The sequence below is a fragment of the Panthera uncia genome (assembly GCF_023721935.1).
Source record: "Panthera uncia isolate 11264 chromosome D3 unlocalized genomic scaffold, Puncia_PCG_1.0 HiC_scaffold_8, whole genome shotgun sequence".
Lineage (NCBI taxonomy): Eukaryota > Metazoa > Chordata > Mammalia > Carnivora > Felidae > Panthera > Panthera uncia.
The window spans coordinates 81,639,067-81,657,375 of record NW_026057586.1 but is presented as its reverse complement, the minus strand read 5'-3'; the positions used below and the strand labels follow the sequence as shown (position 1 = coordinate 81,657,375).

The following is an 18,309-nucleotide window of genomic DNA, read 5'->3' as shown; positions in this document are numbered from 1 at the left end:
ACACACACACACACACACACACACACACACACACACACACACACACAGATGGATGTTTAGTGCAAACTCCTGACTGAATTCAAATGTAGCCAGTGACAATGGTCAGAAAGTATCTGCAGCCTTATGGGTTCATAGATAGTTCTAGCAAGGAAACAAATGCAATGAAATTAATGGAGGACACTGACATGGTCCTCAAGTTAAATTTAAAAATGCTGGTTTCCAGGGCACCTAGGTGGCTCAGTCGGTTAAGCGTCTGACTTGGGCTCAGGTCATGATCTCACCATCCGGGAGTTTGAGCCCTGTGTCAGGTTCTGTGCCAACAGCTCAGAGCCTGGAGCCTGCTTTGGATTCTGTGCCTCCCTCTCTCTCTGCCCCTTCCCTGCTAGCACTCTCTGGCTCTCAAAAAGAAAATAAAGACATAAAAAAAAAAAATTTTTTTTTTAAATGCTGATTTCCTACTTTGCATGTAGTAAAAGCTGTTTACATTTCTAGATCTGAGATAAAAGTTGTGATAAGTGCTGTCTGCAGAGCTCAGCAGTTTGATGTGTGTGTGTGCGTGCGTGTGTGTAAGTTCATGCACATATACACAAATGTTAGCATTCCATCATCAAATTGGAAATGTACTGACAAACTCAATAAAGTCGGGTGGAAAGGAAAGCCACAGGTACTTACCCGCACTGCACTCCTGGGCTACTAGGTTGAGCACTTCAACAGCTGCGGGACACTGTTGTATGAATTCTTCACAAAACAAGCTGTCTTCTAAAAGCTGGGCCATGACCAGGCATGCTCTTAATGTTAAAAGATTTACAATATTTCAAGGTCATCAATGTTCATTCTCTAACAAGTTAACTGTGAAAAGCATTTCAATCAATTCTGTCCCGTAATTTACAAAAAAATTCACACTCCCCATTCCTCTTGCTTTTTTTTTTTCCACGCTCCCCCGAGCTGGAGTGGTCTAACTTTCCTTGTGCCCCACAGTAACTGCTGACACTGCCGACAAACAGAGAGGGGGAAAGCGGTTGCCGTCTCTCCTAAATGCAGACACAGAGTGCCACGCGAGAAATCAGCATCATCTCAACAATGCTTCCTCATCTGTGCTCCTCAGGCAGTATTAGTGTTCTGGGAATGAGAGGGACCCAAACGCTTGGAAAATCTGTATGCTGATCTGTCACCTACTTGAAAATGCATCTTAGAACCTTCTAAGAAGTCCCATCGCCAAAAGAGAACCTTGTTACCGTTGTTTTGTGCCAAATAAATGCATTCGCAAGAAAATGTTACTCTTCCTTCTACACCAACAGTTGAGGGCGTTCCCTAGTTTTCTCATCATCGGTTTGGAAAGTGACAGACCAGATGTATGCTAATGTAGCCCAATCCATTTACACAAGGTAGAGTGGCAGAAGGATTCCCGGGACAGAACAAAGTACTTTTACCAAAGCAAAGCGGTGGAGCCTTAGGCACACTTTCCATAGACCACATCTTGATTGCTTACTTATTTTCTTAGGGGAACAGCTAAAGTGTTTCAAAGTGTAGAAATTACACAATGCAACAGAACTTGCAGAAATTGGGGAATGCAACAAAAAAGGTAGTCAACAAAGCTCAAGACAATGGTCTCCGTTCTCACGTTGGCATGAACTTCACCTGTGGACCCACTAAGCCGGGAGTGGAGTCCCCCCGCCCCGCCTCTGTGGCCTGGGTGCTCACCTTGTTCTTATTTCAGCCAGGAGCCGAACGACTGCCATCACAGGAGCTGACCCATCTCCTGTTGCAGGAAGTGAGGTATGAATAGAGAGACTTCCCTCCTGAGGAAGCAACATGGACTGGACTGCCTGTACTACCTTCTCAGTAATGGACAGTTTATGAAGAGGCAGTGCCTGATGGTGGTGGGGGGGGGGGCATGGCAGAAAGTTAAATTCAAGTAGTTAGTTTCTAAGAAATGAGGGCATTATTATCTGGAGTTAATTCTCCCAATTTCAGTTAAAAAAATAAAATCACCATACAGAAAATAGCAAACTAGACCAAAACAATTAAAAATATAACACACTGTGGAATATTCCTAACCAAAGAAATGAATCTCGTCACCTAGGTGAAATTTTCACATAAATGTTACTATTAAATAATCATGCCCGATACATAAATATACATCCCAAGTAGCATTTAAGATCACCAGGTATTTGTGCCTCTGCACTATGAATGTGCATATTGCTCATTACAGTATGGTTACCATTTGCAGTGACATGTGATAATGCATTTAAAAATCACCTTACCTCTGATCTTGGAACACAAAGTCTAGACAATGGAATAGTCAATGTGTCTGACGCTTGCGAAGTCTTTCTACAGTCTATGGGTGGGAATCTGACTGTAGCTATACCTTCCTGTTCGTTGATAGAAGCCACTACTCCGATGCTTCCTGATATTCCTCTACCTAAAACCTAGAGACAACGATGGATTAGAACTACCGACCAGCAACGATGGTGTTCGTAACGCTCTCATGCGACAGGCGGGGAGGAGCAAATTCACAGCTGTTGTCAGTTGGCATTACAAGAATGCAGGAATTACTGCATGTTTATTACAATGCAGGTACCATGCACTGAATGGGAGTTAAAATAATAGGCCCTAAAATCTATGTCAAGGTCATCACAAGATGACAGACTCTCAAACTCCCAACTCTAAAATATTAGTGACACCATAGGACACAAGTATTACAGTTAACATTATATAACACTGTACTAATATTTAAGTGATCTGTAGCACAGTGTGGATTAGAATTCGTGAGTTTCTCAGATTCCTTGTTTAGCTCAAAAGAACAAGGATCTTTGTCCATTCGGGTGGATGATGCCATCTAACAGATGATCAATTAATCAATGGATGCAGTGACTTGGGGAGAGCAGTGACTTGGGAAACGCTGGCTGGTTACCTGAACCTCAGACCCTATCTTGATGGTCTCTTTGAATCCTCCGAGAGCACACAGTGCCGCGACAGCCTGGCGGGCGATTCTCTGAAGTTTGGCGAGTTTCCTGCCACTGCTGCTGCCGTTTTCCAGAATGCTCTCTGCGTATTTCCCCAACTGTGGAATGTACATCAGTGCACGAGACAGAACCTACATTGAAAAAGCGGCCATGTAGTAGGAGTTAAAGCTTTAGTCATTTTTGATACTAAGAGGGATGAAGTATCTGTAACAGTGCCTGGCTCCCGTGTCCCGAAGGAACTTCAGTTATGGGAAGGATGAAGTAACTACGAGGTATGACCATTGACTGATGCCGTATCTGCCTTATAGAATTAGGACTGCACACACACAACCTCAGCATATGGGACAAACACTGTGAAGTCTTAACCTGATGGAAAACCATCACAGCATACTGCCTACATCTCAATACCCACTTTCTTTGAGGACGTGCTATAAGGCACTCACTTGAAAAATGACCGTGGGAAAATGGGAATTGATTACAGATCCCCAGATTTTAGGAAACTAGACTTCTGTTTGTAGTGATGAATTACTGATAGAGCAGTCTGGGGGTATAAATCACAGGGACCTCCTCAGGACTCAGTAAATACACGTAACAAATCCAATAAACCAAGGCTGTGTGATTTCCTAGTGTCAGTACCAATCAAACACAAGCAAAGAGAAACAAGGAGTTCCGTTCTTTCCCTGAGAATACAGTCCGGTCTTCTGCAAAATTAGAACTGGCAGCGACAGGGGACATAGATTAACAGAGGTGAAACCACTAAACCAAAGCAGATATGTGGTGTTGGTGGGGGTGGGAGAACAGCTAACCAGTCTGTCTGGCCAATTTGGGAAATCTCTCTTTACTAGAATAGGACCCTTGCTAGGCAGGATTCAAATGCTGAAACAGAACACAAACTTCCTCCTCGCTTCCTCGATTAGGCAGTGACACCGTGCTAACCTTTTCTGCTGTCGTGGTCCATATCTGAGCAGCATTTGACTCGGGTGCCATCAGCAAGCTATGAAGCAAGGCAATCACCTCTGCGGCCATGCTGTTTGCCACATGCCCGCTGATGAAGGGTCGGACGGGGTCAGTCCTGCAAGCGTCAGGAGGGAAAGGGTCAATGCCCAGGGATGGTTAAGAATGCAGATGGGGGGCTTTTAGGGTTATCATCAGATGGAAAATTTTTCTAATCACACAGGAAAAAGTGGATTCATTGAGAAAAAGAGATGCTAAATTATCATCAGGAAAAGAAAAATCACTTCATTCATATTCCTTCCGGTAGCTGAAGAATCCTCTGAAACAACACACCTCAACCTTGAACCGCGTAAACCGTCAGGACTGAGGGAAGACGTCTAATTCCTGGCTTGAAAGAATAGAACACCTTGCAGACTTGTTGGAGGCAACACTCACTCCTCTCTACTCCTTAGAGGTTATTGTATACAGTTGGGCTGGTGGGAAGTATCGTTTGGAAGAAACAGAGGCAGTAAGACCTGAGTTTACTAATGCTCAGAAAAGCCGTAGCTGGTGTTCCTGGTGGTAGCCTTTCTCAGAAACACAACCCTCTGGCTATAGCTGCCCACCTGGCCAGCAGCGCCACCCTATTCACCTGCCACAATCTCGGCTGGGTATTTTAAGCCCTCAGTCCTCGTTTTCTGGCAGGTCGAGGGGATGACAGACGATAAAAACCCAAACCACAAGTCCATTACCAAGTAGCTCTGAAAAAAACGTGGACAGGGAAAGACTACCTTGCAAGCTCCGAGTTCCTCTCTCGGCAAATGGAGGTCTGGGCGGTTTTCTTCTTGTCGCCTGTGGACAGTCCGCTCACGGTCTCTGGGTTGATGGACTCTACAGGTGGCCCAACGCTGACGATGAGGCCAGACTGTGCCCACTTGGTTGCCTTCCGAAGAGCGGCTGCGGCCTCTTCTGTAATCACTTCACAGCAGCCGCCCTGGAGGGAGGTTTGAGACAGTCACCACACTCAGCTTCCTTACCTGTTAAAGCCTGCTTCCTGGTTACCAAGGCAATCCGGGCTCATTTCTAAAAATTCACATGTCAAAATACTATGTGTAGAAAGTTAATTTCCCATAAACATCCCATGTCCTCACCCAGTCACACAATTGTTAGTCCTCTAGATTTGTTTCCATGCAGTTTTTTTTTTTTAATGTTTATCCATTTTTGAGAGAGGAGAGACAGAGCATGAGTGGTGATGAGGGGCAGAGAAAGAGGGAGACACAGAATCCGAAGCAGGCTCCAGGCCCTGCGCGGTCAGCACAGAGTCCAACGCGGGACTCGAACCCATGAACCATGAGATCATGACCTGAGCTGAAGTCGGACACTTAACCAACTGAGCCAGCCAGGCGCCCCTATTTCCATGCAAATTTTGGCATACATAATCATGGATCTCACTTCACACAGTTTTTCTATTTATTTTTATCAGTTAACAAAAATATCATGTGTTTTGATATCAGTATATACAGATCTACCCAGCTCTTTATATAGTTGTATGGTATTTCATTGTATGCATATAATTTACATTTTTAAATTAAAAAAAAAAACTGAGGTATAATTGACACTTAACAATTTGTTTAATCAATCCTGTATTTAGGGGTATACAGATTCTACTTTGTTTTCTTATCAACAGAACATGAAAAGCATGGTTATATCTAGATACTTGAGAAGGACTATTTACTCTCATCTTGACCGCAATGGGTATTCTCAATCTTAACTTCGTGTGACAGATGAAAAAGGATATATTACTATTTTTAATCCTTTGTTGTGTAATTTGTAAATGTGGGCATATTTTTCTATTTTTTATGAGCTATGTGTCTTTATTTCTTATCTATTACTCTTTTAACCTTTCACATGTGATCCTTTTAAAGTATTATTAGGCTACAAAACTTCATTTTTTATTTCTTACTCTTAGAGCGAGAGAGAGCATGTGTGCAACGGGTGAGAGGGGCAGAGGGAGAGACAGAATTGTAAGCAGGCTCCACACTCAGCATGGAGCCCAATGCGGGGCTCGATCCCATGCTTGTGGTATCATGACCCAAGCCAAAATCAAGAGCCAAAATCAAGAGTCGGACGGTCAACTAAGCCACCCAGGTGTCCTGCAGTTTTAGGCTGCAAAACTTTTTTTTTAATGTTTGTTTATTTTTGACAGAGACAGAGGGCAAGTGGGGGAGGTGTAGAGATAGGGAAACACAGAATCCAAAGCAGGCTCTAGGCTCTGAACTGTCAGCACAGAGTCTAACGCGGGGCTCGAACCCACAGACTGTGAGATCATGACCTGAGCTGAAGTCGGACACTTAGGCAACTGAGCCACCCAGGTGCCCATAGGCTGCACAACTTTCTTAACAGAACTAAGAAAAAACTTCTAGGTCAAAGCCAAGAGGTCTCTTTTATATTTTAACATTAATGACAAATTGATTCTAACTAGTTCTCTTGAAAACAGCTTCAGTTAAGCCAGTAACTTCGATTTCTCACCCTGCCTCCTTGTGGTAACTTGAATTTTTTTTTTTTTTTTTTTTTTTTTTTTAAGTGTCTCTTGAAAACCCAAAGCATGGTAAGTGCCCTTCAATCGTGGGTCTTGTCAGGGCAAATATTTCCGTATCGGGTTTACCTTCGTCATGTCTCGATCCATTTTCACAACTTTCTCCATGTTGGCGCCAGTGCCAAGTCGGAAGGGCCGTCCTTCGGAGCTACTAGAAGGGAAGGCAGAGAGAGGGGGCCATCTTACGGGCAAGGTCAAGGTGGCACTGCATGCCCGTGGGGCCACCTAGTGCTGGTCGGAGCTGAACAAAATCGAGACTCCGAACCTATGATCCCAAGAAGGCCTGGGAGGCACTCGGGAAGTGATCTAAATCCCAAAGTGAGGGGACTTTAACTGCAGCATGAAATGGATGCCTCGGTGCGAATGACTGGATGTTTCTGACAACTCAGCTTCCTCTGCCTCTCCGAACACTCCTTCACCAAATTTGCACTCTAAAATCCTGCAACGCCCAAGAATGCTTCTTGGTGATTTCCGCATCTAGCAGGACCTGCCCGGCCCTATTGGTTCATACAGTAGCCCAGGAGTGCTTCCAGCTGCCATGATGGCAGACAAGGGACCAATTATGAGGAGGACACCATCATCCAATCATTTATCTGGAGAAAAAAGTCTTCCGCCTGAGACATACACAGGCGTCCTCAACTCCCTCGTGCGCTGTGGTAGGCCTTCCCATCGCCCGGGCTCCCACTAACAGGGCCCCGGAGGTCTGTAATCGTTGGACAGCGCGTATATTTGTACTTTCCCGTCGAGCAATCATACCATTCACCTTCAGTGAATTAAAGTTTTAAAAAGTTTCTCTTATTTCTCCACCTCACAGTCAATGGTATCCTTAAACTGACCAATGGCCGAAAGATGCCAATAACTAAAACCAGCCTGCGTCATTCCTTCTCGAAGCCCAAATCACACTGCAGGCTCTCCACTGAGCACAAACAATACATTCTCAACAGGGCGTTTGCTCTCTGTTGGGTCTGAAGAAACAGTACCGAGTCACGGATAACAGCTTGTACTCTGCGGTCAGAGGCCTGCGTCTGTGATTCAGCTCTGCCTCAGTTTCTCCACTGTAACAACAGGGATGCCAGGAATAGCGGTTGCTTCTTAGGGTTGTCAAGAGGGTGGAGATAGTTGATGTACATAAGGGGCTTACAGGGTCTGAGGACACAGAGCTATTACAATCATCAGTTACCTCAGTAACGGCTGGAGGACCTCATGGGACGACTGGTCTTCCCGCTTGTGGATAAAGATAGACAGCTTGCCATCCACTGCTTCACTCTCTTCTCCAGGATCTTTATCTCCTTTTAAGGAACTCTTGGGACTGGTTTTCGTCAACGTAGTGTCAGGTTCAGAAGCAGTTGGAGAGAGAACCGTCTGACATCCTTTAAAAGCAAACAGAAAAATCACAACGTTATTTGTGCAGCTCCCCGGCACAGGGCAAGCTCAGATTTTGGAGTCTCTCTTCCTCCCCGTCCCTTCTCCTCCTCTCTCATCATAGGAGGCGCAGCGGCAGCTACAGGTGATAGACCGTGGGAAGCTCAGTCTGGCCTGCCCCGGGAAGTGGGTGCCACAGCGCCCTGCTGGGACCGGGAGCTGCTCACCTGGGACCACGTAATCTGCCAGCTTTGCTAAGAGCAAGGAGGCTATCTTGGACGCTGGGTCGCTGGGATCCTCCTGCTCACTGTTTAGGGAGGGAACGGAGTAGCTCCACGGTGGGAGCTCCACGTTGCCACAGTCTTCCACGCTCATCAGCGGGAGCGCCGCCCGGCACAGCTGAAGGATGATAAGGACGAGCTTTGGAGATGGGCGCTGGTCAAGCAGCAGGGAGAGGAGTTTGGACACACAAGCTGGCTGGCTCAGGATGGCTTTACCTATGTGACTCCTGGAAAGAGGGAAGAAAAGGCACACGACACTGGGCATGTTGGTCTGCAGAAGCTCAGACGTGAGAGTTCCCTAAATGAGGACGAACAAACGGATTCACGAGGAAGACACACATTCGGCATTGTGTTTTTATAAAGGAGATCTGAATCTGAGCTTTTCTGTAAATATCTAATGAAGGCTCACAAGCGACCACTCAAAACGAAACATTTCTGAGCAGCTGCTGATGCCCAATGTTTACTTAATTGCGATGCTACAGTTCAGCATGATTCACAGGGCACTACGACTCTGAAATCCAAACTAGGAGACTTTCCGTTTAACCTTTTATTCCTTTTTAAGGGGTGCTTCAAGACCAAAGATACCACACAGTATTGCATAAGCCTCAACAGTCTGCAATCTGTCCCAGCTGAACCTGTGACATCTCAATGAGAAGAAAACCAAGTCGAGCAGAAACCAAAGAACAGCAGCCTTATGTAGACAAGCTGCTGTGGACCTCACCACTCACCCAGGATGTTATCAACCAACCGCCCCCCCGCCCCCCAGATTATCTTCTTTCTGAAGACACAGTATGAGAACATGAGTCAGTTACAGGTCCTGACTGATTATTCTTTACCTTGCTCTATGATGAGGGTAAGGACTTGGGGTTACTTAATGCAACTGTACCTACTTGAAAGGCTAACAGCTGTTGGCAGCAAAACATTAAAGCAAATGATATCATCTTATAATGTAGATATTCACCTAAATAATCCTCACACTTTGGAACTACTATTTCTCCAATGCTTTTCTTCTCTATTGTTCTTGAAGCAGGAGCAGGTCAGGATGGCCTCATCATTTAGATGTTTCAAAGACAATCACCACCCAAAGGAACCCCAATCATTCAAGAGGAAAGCCGCTTTCTGCCACAGCTCCGGCTGGGCCTCCCATACCTTGAGAGATCATTGAGAAGACTAAGGACATCCTGGAGGGCATCGTTCCCGGCGGCCTGGTTGCCACAGCACTCAGTTGCTCGGGCAAGATGGTTGGTGAGAAGGCTGGACACCTGACGGGCCAGCCCTGAGTGCACGGCCTCTGTGGAGCCACCTACAGAGTTTAAAAAAAAAAAAAAAAAAAAGAAAGAAAGAAAAAGGAAAAAAAAAAAAAGAAAAAAGAAAAAGCAAGGTGAGAACCCGAGGAAGCCATGGCGAGCCTGCAGGCATGGTGAGTCCTCCCTCTCACCCTCCCTGCATTAAAGCCCTCCTCTTGCCCAATCTTTTCTCTAACCTACTCAGTATTCCATTAGCTACCAAAATAGTGTCTCCTCATTAGATAACATCTGCACGTAAAAAAGATAATGATTTAATGTTGGGAAAAGAAAATTATTTTTAATGAAAACCGAACAGAATTCACACAAAACTAAGGAACATATTTTGATTAATAGGGAAGAATCACCATTTTCTTCCTGTGATGAAAACCTGTTGATTTTTATTTTGTTTTGAAAAAAAATTTTTAACATTCATTTTTGAGAGACAGAGTGTGAGCAGAGGAGGGACACAGAGAGAGGGAGACACAGAATCGGAAGCAGGCTCCAGGCTCTGAGCTGCCAGCACAGAACCCGATGTGGGACTTGAACTCACAAACCTTGAGATCATGACCTGAGCCGAAGTTGGACGCTTAACTGCCTGAGCCACCCAGGTGCCCCTAATTTTTTTTTTTTTTGGTAGGCTCCACACCCAGCGTGGAGCCCACCATGGGGCTTGAACTCCCGACCCTGAGATCAAGACCTGAGCTGAGATCAAGAGTCAGACACTTGACTGAACCACCCAGGGGCCCCGAAAACCTGTTGATTTTTAAAACCCCCATCCTACCTCTCCTCAAACACAATTAAAGACCTTTTGGGATCTTTCCATTTTCACTGTAGATCCAGAGGTCCCTCCCCGCACCAAGCAGCTCTTGTAAAAAGCCACACAAATTAGCTGTCATTTCCTCAACTTTCTATGCTGTCTTGGATCCCTGTGCCTACACACACTGTTTATTTCTACATGAAAACGTTCTTTATCCTGTAAGAATAACTCACATGTCACCTTCTTGGGGAAGCTTTGCCCAATCTCTAGCATAGCTGGTCTGTAGGAACCTCTGTGCTCCCTCCACACTTCACGTGCACCTAAAATATGGCACTGATCACACTGTAATCATTTGTTCATTGGTCTATTTCCCCCACTGAAGAGTAAGAGCAGTCAAAGTCTTGTTCATCTTACGCCTGGCTCTCGACAATAAAGTGCACAGTGAATGAATAAATAGAGAAGTCAACAAGCTGCATACGCAGGCCTGGGATATTATGGGATATTCAACTTCACTTTTTCAACTGGGTTGGTAAAAACAGAATTTGGAAATGGCACTTGAAAATGCAACTAAACCATTTCATAAGAGTATTTATTTGGAGACTGTTAGCAGAATTGACAAAAAGGAAATGAGGTATCTTTTCAATTTGCTGGCTTACTGTACTCTTTCAGGTGATTATCATTCCCCATCCCCCCACCTCCCCAGCCACAGCTTTACTGAGGTATGACTGACAAATACAAGTCGTACACAATTTAGGTGGTTCAATGTGCATTTTTTAAAAGGTCTACATGATTATAGATATGTATATATACTCTGAAAGGATTACGGCGATCTAGTTAATATATCCACCACCTCACTAATTACCTGTGTGTGTGTGTGTGTGTGTTGTGTGGAGAACTTATTCACTTTGTAACTGGAAGTTTGACCCTCTGACCTACATCTTCCCATTTCCCGCTCCTCCTAATATTCTTAGCAGCCACCATTCTACTCCTGGTTTCTAGGAGTTGGCTTTTTTCTTTGTACTTAAAAAATTTTTTTTAATGTTTATTATTTTTGAGAGAGAGAGAGAGAGAGAGAGCGAGCAAGTCAGGGAGGTGTAGAGAGAGGGAGACACACAATCTGAAGCAGTCTCCAGGCTCTGAGCTGTCAGCACAGAGCCCGACATGGGGCTCGAACTCACAGAATGTGAGATCATGACCTGAGCTGAAGTCAGATGCTCAACCGACTGAGCCACCCAGGCGCCCCACAGGAGTTTGGCTTTTTTAGATTTCACATATAAGCAAGATCATTCAGTACTTGTCTTTCTGTGTCTGGCTTATTTCATTTAGCACAATGCCCTCTAGGCTAGGCTATTATTTAACGTCAGTGTAGCCATAAATTTCCAGAGAACCATGCTGACGAAGAGGCTCTCCTGAAATCATTAATTGATTAAACCCATAATTAAATAAACACATCAACAGAAGAAATCAATGAATTCTAAAACAGGATCCTGCTTCTTACCTTCTTCTTTTTCCCACTCAACGCAGCGGTTGGCAAGCACCTGGAACGCTGCCCAGGCCATGGTGGCTACCTTCTGTTTCTTGGTTTGTTTCTCACTGGAGCCGGACTCCGTCTGACTGCTCAAGCTACACAGTCGGTCCATGAGCTGCACAAGGCCACTGCGAACCAGGCACTTCTCTTCACTCCTGGGCCAGGCAGGAAGGGTACATGAAATAAACATAACTGACCAACCCTCAGGAAACTCTCACTTAAGATCCAGGTTATCAAAGGGGCAGAAAACATGCCAGTATCCTTCTTTACCACCACATATATAACCAAACACAAAAATACTTCTTTACGGTGAGGATTTCCTTCATAAATAAGAAACTTCAAGTTCTGGCTTGTTCATATAGAATAGCCAAGTAAAAACAGAAGGTTGCTATAACAGAAAAAAAGTTGTATATTTTATCACGAGGGGATTCATAAGGGTACTGAGAAAATAAATGTGCATTTGCAAAAAAATTTTTGCTGAACATATTAAATAATTTCTTAGAGGCCTTTTTCTTTCCTTCAAACCTCTACTTTTTGACCATGTGATAGAATCCCTATTGGCCACTTTTGATCATGTAGGAATTCAATAATACGGAATTTACATAGAAACGCGAGGTGTCTGTCAGGAGGTAAACTCATTTAATCACAGTGATAGTGTCACTGGATAATCAAAGCAAAAAAACCCCAGGGAATTTTTTAATTTAGAAGTATTTTTATTTAAGCAACTACACTGCAATGCAATTCACCCACAGTAAAAAGCCTTGCTTACCTGGTATAAGGTATGGTACACAAGAGTCCGATGCTATTTGCACATGCGATAGGGTAACGAGCACACAGAGAAACCACAGAGGTCATGGTCTCGCCAAAGGCTTCCTGGACCTGCTCGACCATCCCACCACAGGTTAATTCTTCAATTCTATGAAACAGAACCAAAGTGCAGGCTTCCTGAGCCATGGCAAGTGACTGTGAACGTGAGAGCAGGCACGTTCTGAGAAACCCAAGAGTGTCTAGATGAATCCCGAACTGAAGGGATGTTAGAGATCACCAGTGTTCCCCAGACTGCGGGACCACAGAAGACTGTTAGGCAGCATTTCTTAAGTTGCCTCAAACACAATGCCCATGCTCTAGAGAAGTCTGGGGAATCCTAGGCTAAGTCAAGTCAAGCAGGGTTCTCTACCATAGGACTACTCGGAGCCTTACAAGGTTAAGGTCCACAATAACTCTAAGAGCAAGAGAATGGTACCCAACATTTCCCAAACGTATTTAATAATGAAACCATTTGAAACAGGCCTGCAATATCCTATGCAGCACTGAATTCTGTAAATGTAATTGTACTCATGAGAAAATCAAGGCCCAAATAGATTAGCTAAGTGTCCTTGTCAAGTTCACACTGTGATTATTAGCAGAGTATGAGAATCCAATTGATATGAACTAAGACTTTCCCAGTGTAAAAACACAACCTGGGGGTGATTCTACAGCAATTAATATTAGTTGAAAACTGGAACTATCTGGAGTCATCTACAAAGATAGGCCATAGAATACTGTTTATAATAACAAAAATAAATAAAACCTAAGGTTGAAAAGTAGGGATTGAGCCATAAATAAAGGTTCGGGAATACGATGCAGTGGCTACACAGCCACTAGAGACATTACAGGAGGGATCTATGGTTAGAATAAAGACAGAACAAATACACTAGAGTGTTAACAGGTTTTATCTTAAGATGCTGGATTTACAGGTGATTTTTTACTTTACACTTTGGGATTTTCTGCATTTTTTCAAATGTTTGACCTATGACATTAACAATTGACAGAAAAAGGAATAATGGTGCCAGGGTTGTGGAGAAATTATTCTGGATGGGGCGCCAGGGTGGCTCAGTCGGTTAAGCGGCCGACTTCGGCTCAGGTCATGATCTCGTGGTCCGTGGGTCCGAGCCCCGTGTCGGGCTCTGGGCTGACGGCTCAGAGCCTGGAGCCTGTTTCAGATTCTGTGTCTCCCTCTTTCTCTGACCCTCCCCCATTCATGCTCTGTCTCTGTCTCAAAAATAAAACGTTTAAAAAAAAAAAAAATGGATAAGAAAAATTATTCTGGAAGTAAGCTGTGGTAGCCAGTGCTACTCACTGTGCCTTGTGGCTTCCCTTTGGTTGGATGAGCATGTGACCAGCCTGGCCAATAAGCCAGAGCTCTGACAAGGGGACGGACAGCTTTTGAGACAGTGGCCGCCTCCTCTACTGGGCTCCTGGGAGTGTCATGGGCTGGGGCGCACCTGCGCTGGACATGAGCAAGCACTGAAGTTTTGTTTTGTAAACACGGAGATCTGGGAGGGTTTTGCTTCCAAAGAATAACTTGGCCTCTCCTGATGGACACAGAAATTTCTCAAGATATTCATGCGAGCTCTTGCTAGTTAACACATTTTGCTCCAGCCACTGACCCCTGCTTATTGGCCAGAACTCCTCAAAGAGCTGTCAGGAGACACAAGCAGCCCCAAGCATCTACTCTAGGACCTGTAGACAAATGCCTTTTCTGTTTCTATCTGAAGATCTTTGAAGCCCAGTAGGGAACAGTACAGAAAAACTCCTCACAAATCCAAAATGTTCTTCAAAGTTCTTACCTACGACTAGGTTTTTAGAAATTAATTTTGCCAAGGGGCGCCTGGGTGGCTCAGGTCACGATCTCGAGGTTTGTGACATCGAGCCCTGCATCAGGCTCTGTGCTGACAACTCAGAGCCTGGAGCCTGCTTCGGATACTGTGTCTCCCTCTCTCTACCCTTCCCCCATTGGCACGTGCTCTCTCAAAAATAAACATTAAAAAACAAATTTTAAAAGAAATTGATCCAGTAAAATAAGCACAAAAGTACACAAAAATATAGGTGTAAGAATGTTACTACATCACTGCTATTAATGCAAAAATAAAACAAAACAGAAAAAATGGAGAGTAAAAGAAAATGAACCATGTGTCCGCCAGAAGGGGAGGAGTTAAATAAGACATAGCCATCCATATAACAGAGGTCCATGAAGTTCTTAAAAATGATAAAGCAGGGGCGCCTGGGTGGCTCAGTCGGTTGGGCCTCCGACTTCAGCTCAGGTCACCATCTCGCGGTCCGTGAGTTCAAGCCCCGCGTCGGGCTCTGGGCTGATGGCTCAGAGCCTGGGGCCTGCTTCCGATTCTGTGTCTCCCTCTCTCTCTGCCCCTCCCCCGTTCATGCTCTGTCTCTCTCTGTCTCAAAAATAAATAAATGTTAAAAAAAAATTTTTTTTTTAAAAATGATAAAGCAGGGGTGCCTGGGTGGCTCAGCCAGTTAAGCATCTGACTCTGGATTTTGGCTCAGGTCATGCATCTCACGGTTTGCGGGATAGAGCCCCATGTTGGGCTCTGCACTGACAGTGCAGTCCTCTTGGGATTCTCTCTTTCTGCCCCTCCCCACTCATGCAGGTGCTTTCTCTCTCTCAAAACAAACTTTAAAAAGAAACTATAAAGTTGGGCACCTGGGTGGCTCAGTTGGTTAAGCATCTGACTTTGTCTCAGGTCATGATCTCATAGTTCGTGAGCTCAAGCCCCATGTCAGGCTCTGTGCTGACGGCTCTGTGCTGAAGCCTGCTTCGGATTCTGTGCCTCCCATTCTCTGCCCCTCCCCCACTCACGGTCTGTCTCTCTCTCTCTCTCTCTCTCTCTCTCTCTCTCTCTCTCTTTAAAAAATAAACATTAAAAAAATTTTTTTAAACTATAAAGCAGATCTTGAAGTAATGACATGAAAAGAGATATATCCAACATATATGAGCAAAACAATTCTCATGCAGTGTTCTATTGTAGTATAATATAATCTGAATTAAGGGGAAAAAAAATCACACACATACATACTTCTGTGTACAAGGAGAAACAGCCATTTATGTGTGTGTAGTTGATACAACAAGCTCTTAGTTAACAGGGTGGAATTCAGAAGAGGAGGAATAAAGGGACTTTGTTACACATGCTGCAGTTGTTAAAAAAAATTGTGGAATACTTTTACAAAAATAAAAATAAAGATATTGTTTTAGGGGGAAACGTTAGCAAATACCCCTGTCTAAAATACGGCCTCATGAATAATCTTTGGAATGCCTCTTGCACACTCCAGACAGGATGGTATGAACTAATAGAAACAACTAACCTGGGTCCTCCCTGAAGGACCATCGTCACTGGACCCACGAGGTGCGTCACACCCCCAACGCGCACAGCAGCCGTCAGCAATTCCCGCATGTGCACTAGGGCCTGCTTGCGAGTATTTCCCCTCCGCCACCTCGTCTGTGCAGCCAAAAGAAAGCTGCTGCTGGACACCTGAAATGCATGAGAAGGAAGTCCACCTGACTCTTGCTGACTGCCACAGGCCCCCATGCCATTAGGTGGTATTCCTCTGTATTCAGCAAAATGGACATACAGCTTGGTCAGGGTTGGTGCCGATGAAAGCAAACAGCTGCCCCAGCAGGACACTGTAGGTGGGCTTGTCCCTGCTGTCCTCGATGGCCAGTGACTGCAGGAGTGTGAAGGAGCTGCTGCGGTGGCTGGTCACGTGGCGCCGCCTATGGGAAAGCAAAACAGCGCTAGATCACAAAAGCAGAAATTCAGGGAGTGTGTTTTGATGACTGTCTTCAGCTCACGTGGGAATCCAACCTTGGCCATTAGTCATTTACCTCTGATTTGCTCGAGTAAATTCCAAATCTTCATTACCAATCATTTCCAGGTCAGAAGGAGCCGACATGCTGCGAAGAAAAACAGGCTGCCGCACAGCATGAGATATCACCTTTGTTTCTGAGGCTGATTTACAAGCTGAAACAGAAAGCAATAAAAAGGTTGGCGTATCTGCTATCCGATTTGTAAGGACAGCAACAACAGCTACGCTATCAGTCTAAGAAAGATACTCTTTGCTTTCTAGGAGACTTCAGGATTCTCTAGGAGGTTCTAATCCAGCCAGCATTGCACACTGGTGACTTTTAGGCCCATTCTTTAAAATCAAGATATTAGGGTTAGAAAAGCATTTTAGTGTGAAAAACTGAATCTTTCTTATTAAATTGGGTTTCAAAAAAAGGCTGAAAGATTTAATTTCATAAACTCTCAATGTTCACCTTCATATAAGCGTTCTAAAAAGCCAGAGAGGACAGAGACAGTAATTTCTAGAATAAAAAATTTCTTAACTGAAACAAATCCAAATACTGGTTTTTTGTTTGTTTCGTTTTTTTTTCAGAGACAGCCTTTGTTCCCCCTTTAATCCCAGATTTATTCAGCTGATTTACTGACATTTGCTAGTACCTTGGCTTTGATCATAGTTGGTGCGAGTAAATATCACACTTGAGCTAGAATCCGACTGGCCCTTCCTCTAAAATATACTCCTTAACGCTATCCAGGAAACTAGTTGTATTATAGAAGAATATTTAATGGAAGATGACAAAACTACATATTAAGACCATCTAAGAAAAAAAAAAAAGTCAAGGTTATTTTGAATTGGTCTTACGAATGGTTAGGGGCACCTGGATGGCTCAGTCGGGTAAGTGTCTGACTTCGGCTCAGGTCATGATCTCATGGTTCATGAGTTCGAGCCCCATCTCAGGCTCTTTGCTGACAGTCCAGAGCCTGGAGCCTGATGCAGATTCTGTCTCCCTCTCTCTCTGCCCTTCCCCCACTCATTCTCTCTCCCTCTCCACCCCCCCCCCCAATAAATAAAACATTAAAAAATTATTTTAAAAATAATGGTTAGACAGCTTCAGTCTTAAAAAATAGTTTTTGAAGATGTTATTGCTCAGCAAACTATTGGTTCATGATCTCTGATGGAAAGAACCTCTTGGAAAGCATCATCAGCCTTACTAACCTAAGTCTTTCTATAGGACCTTGAATTAACCAAAGCTCAGTGTGACTAAGGACGTGGTCAGCACACCGTCTCAGTATGTGATCACACTGCACACCCTGGTACACATCCCTGGATGTTCTCAGCCAACAGTATCCTTTCACTAGGGGGTCAGAAACCTGAGTCCCCCTGGACTTCTCTCCCATGCGAGGGGAGCCCTGGGCCCATCAGCTGGGATGAAAACAGTTTGCTTGCTTGGCAGGGTCCATCGGGTTAGACAACACAGAGTCTCCTGTTTATTCATCCTCTCTCTCAAGGTAAGAAATAACACTTGTTGGGGTGCCCGGGTGGCTCAGTCGGTTGAGCGTCCGACTGTGGCTCAGGTCATGATCTCACAGCTCATGGGTTCGGGCCCCACATCGGGCTCTGTGCTGACAGCTCGGAGCCTGGCGCCTGCTTCGGATTCTGTGCCTCCCTCTCTCTCTGTCCCTAACCCACTCACATTCTGTCTCTGTCTCTCTCAAAAATAAAGAAACATTAAAAAAAATAAATAAATAAAAATAAAAAAAAAAGTAGTAACACTGGTCATTACAAGCTATGCCCAGGGTTGGGGATCAGGCTTAAGAAAGAAGACTCATTGATTTTCCTGAGGAATGTCCTTTCAGGCTAACAATTAAAATGTGACCAGGAAAAAAAACAGTGAAACTGATGTTAGAAGGTTCCACATAATGACTATATGTGCAATATAAACTCGGCTTTAAGAGGAAAATGTGATGCATTACAAGATTC

At 44.5% G+C, this 18,309-nt stretch overlaps 2 protein-coding genes across 5 annotated transcripts in view; both read right to left on the bottom strand.

The window, feature by feature from the left end:
- Nucleotides 1–18,309, bottom strand: part of HECTD4 (HECT domain E3 ubiquitin protein ligase 4) — a 189,221-nt gene that overhangs the window by 52,802 nt on the left and 118,110 nt on the right. For all 4 annotated transcript variants that reach the window (XM_049619914.1, XM_049619915.1, XM_049619916.1 and 1 more), the window contains 15 exons: nucleotides 16,373–16,508; nucleotides 16,120–16,261; nucleotides 15,853–16,019; nucleotides 12,479–12,625; nucleotides 11,680–11,864; nucleotides 9,288–9,441; nucleotides 8,085–8,365; nucleotides 7,676–7,865; nucleotides 6,565–6,646; nucleotides 4,691–4,893; nucleotides 3,903–4,038; nucleotides 2,915–3,097; nucleotides 2,265–2,429; nucleotides 1,702–1,871; nucleotides 673–788 (listed from right to left, as the gene is read on the bottom strand). In XM_049619914.1, coding sequence (XP_049475871.1) covers nucleotides 673–788; nucleotides 1,702–1,871; nucleotides 2,265–2,429; nucleotides 2,915–3,097; nucleotides 3,903–4,038; nucleotides 4,691–4,893; nucleotides 6,565–6,646; nucleotides 7,676–7,865; nucleotides 8,085–8,365; nucleotides 9,288–9,441; nucleotides 11,680–11,864; nucleotides 12,479–12,625; nucleotides 15,853–16,019; nucleotides 16,120–16,261; nucleotides 16,373–16,508 — 2,457 coding nt within the window. The remainder of the gene's footprint in view (nucleotides 1–672; nucleotides 789–1,701; nucleotides 1,872–2,264; nucleotides 2,430–2,914; nucleotides 3,098–3,902; nucleotides 4,039–4,690; nucleotides 4,894–6,564; nucleotides 6,647–7,675; nucleotides 7,866–8,084; nucleotides 8,366–9,287; nucleotides 9,442–11,679; nucleotides 11,865–12,478; nucleotides 12,626–15,852; nucleotides 16,020–16,119; nucleotides 16,262–16,372; nucleotides 16,509–18,309) is intronic.
- Nucleotides 3,581–18,309, bottom strand: part of RPL6 (ribosomal protein L6) — a 152,161-nt gene continuing 137,432 nt past the window's right edge. Inside the window, exon 7 of the mRNA XM_049619955.1 lies at nucleotides 3,581–3,667. Coding sequence (XP_049475912.1) covers nucleotides 3,596–3,667 — 72 coding nt within the window. The 3' untranslated portion in view covers nucleotides 3,581–3,595. The remainder of the gene's footprint in view (nucleotides 3,668–18,309) is intronic.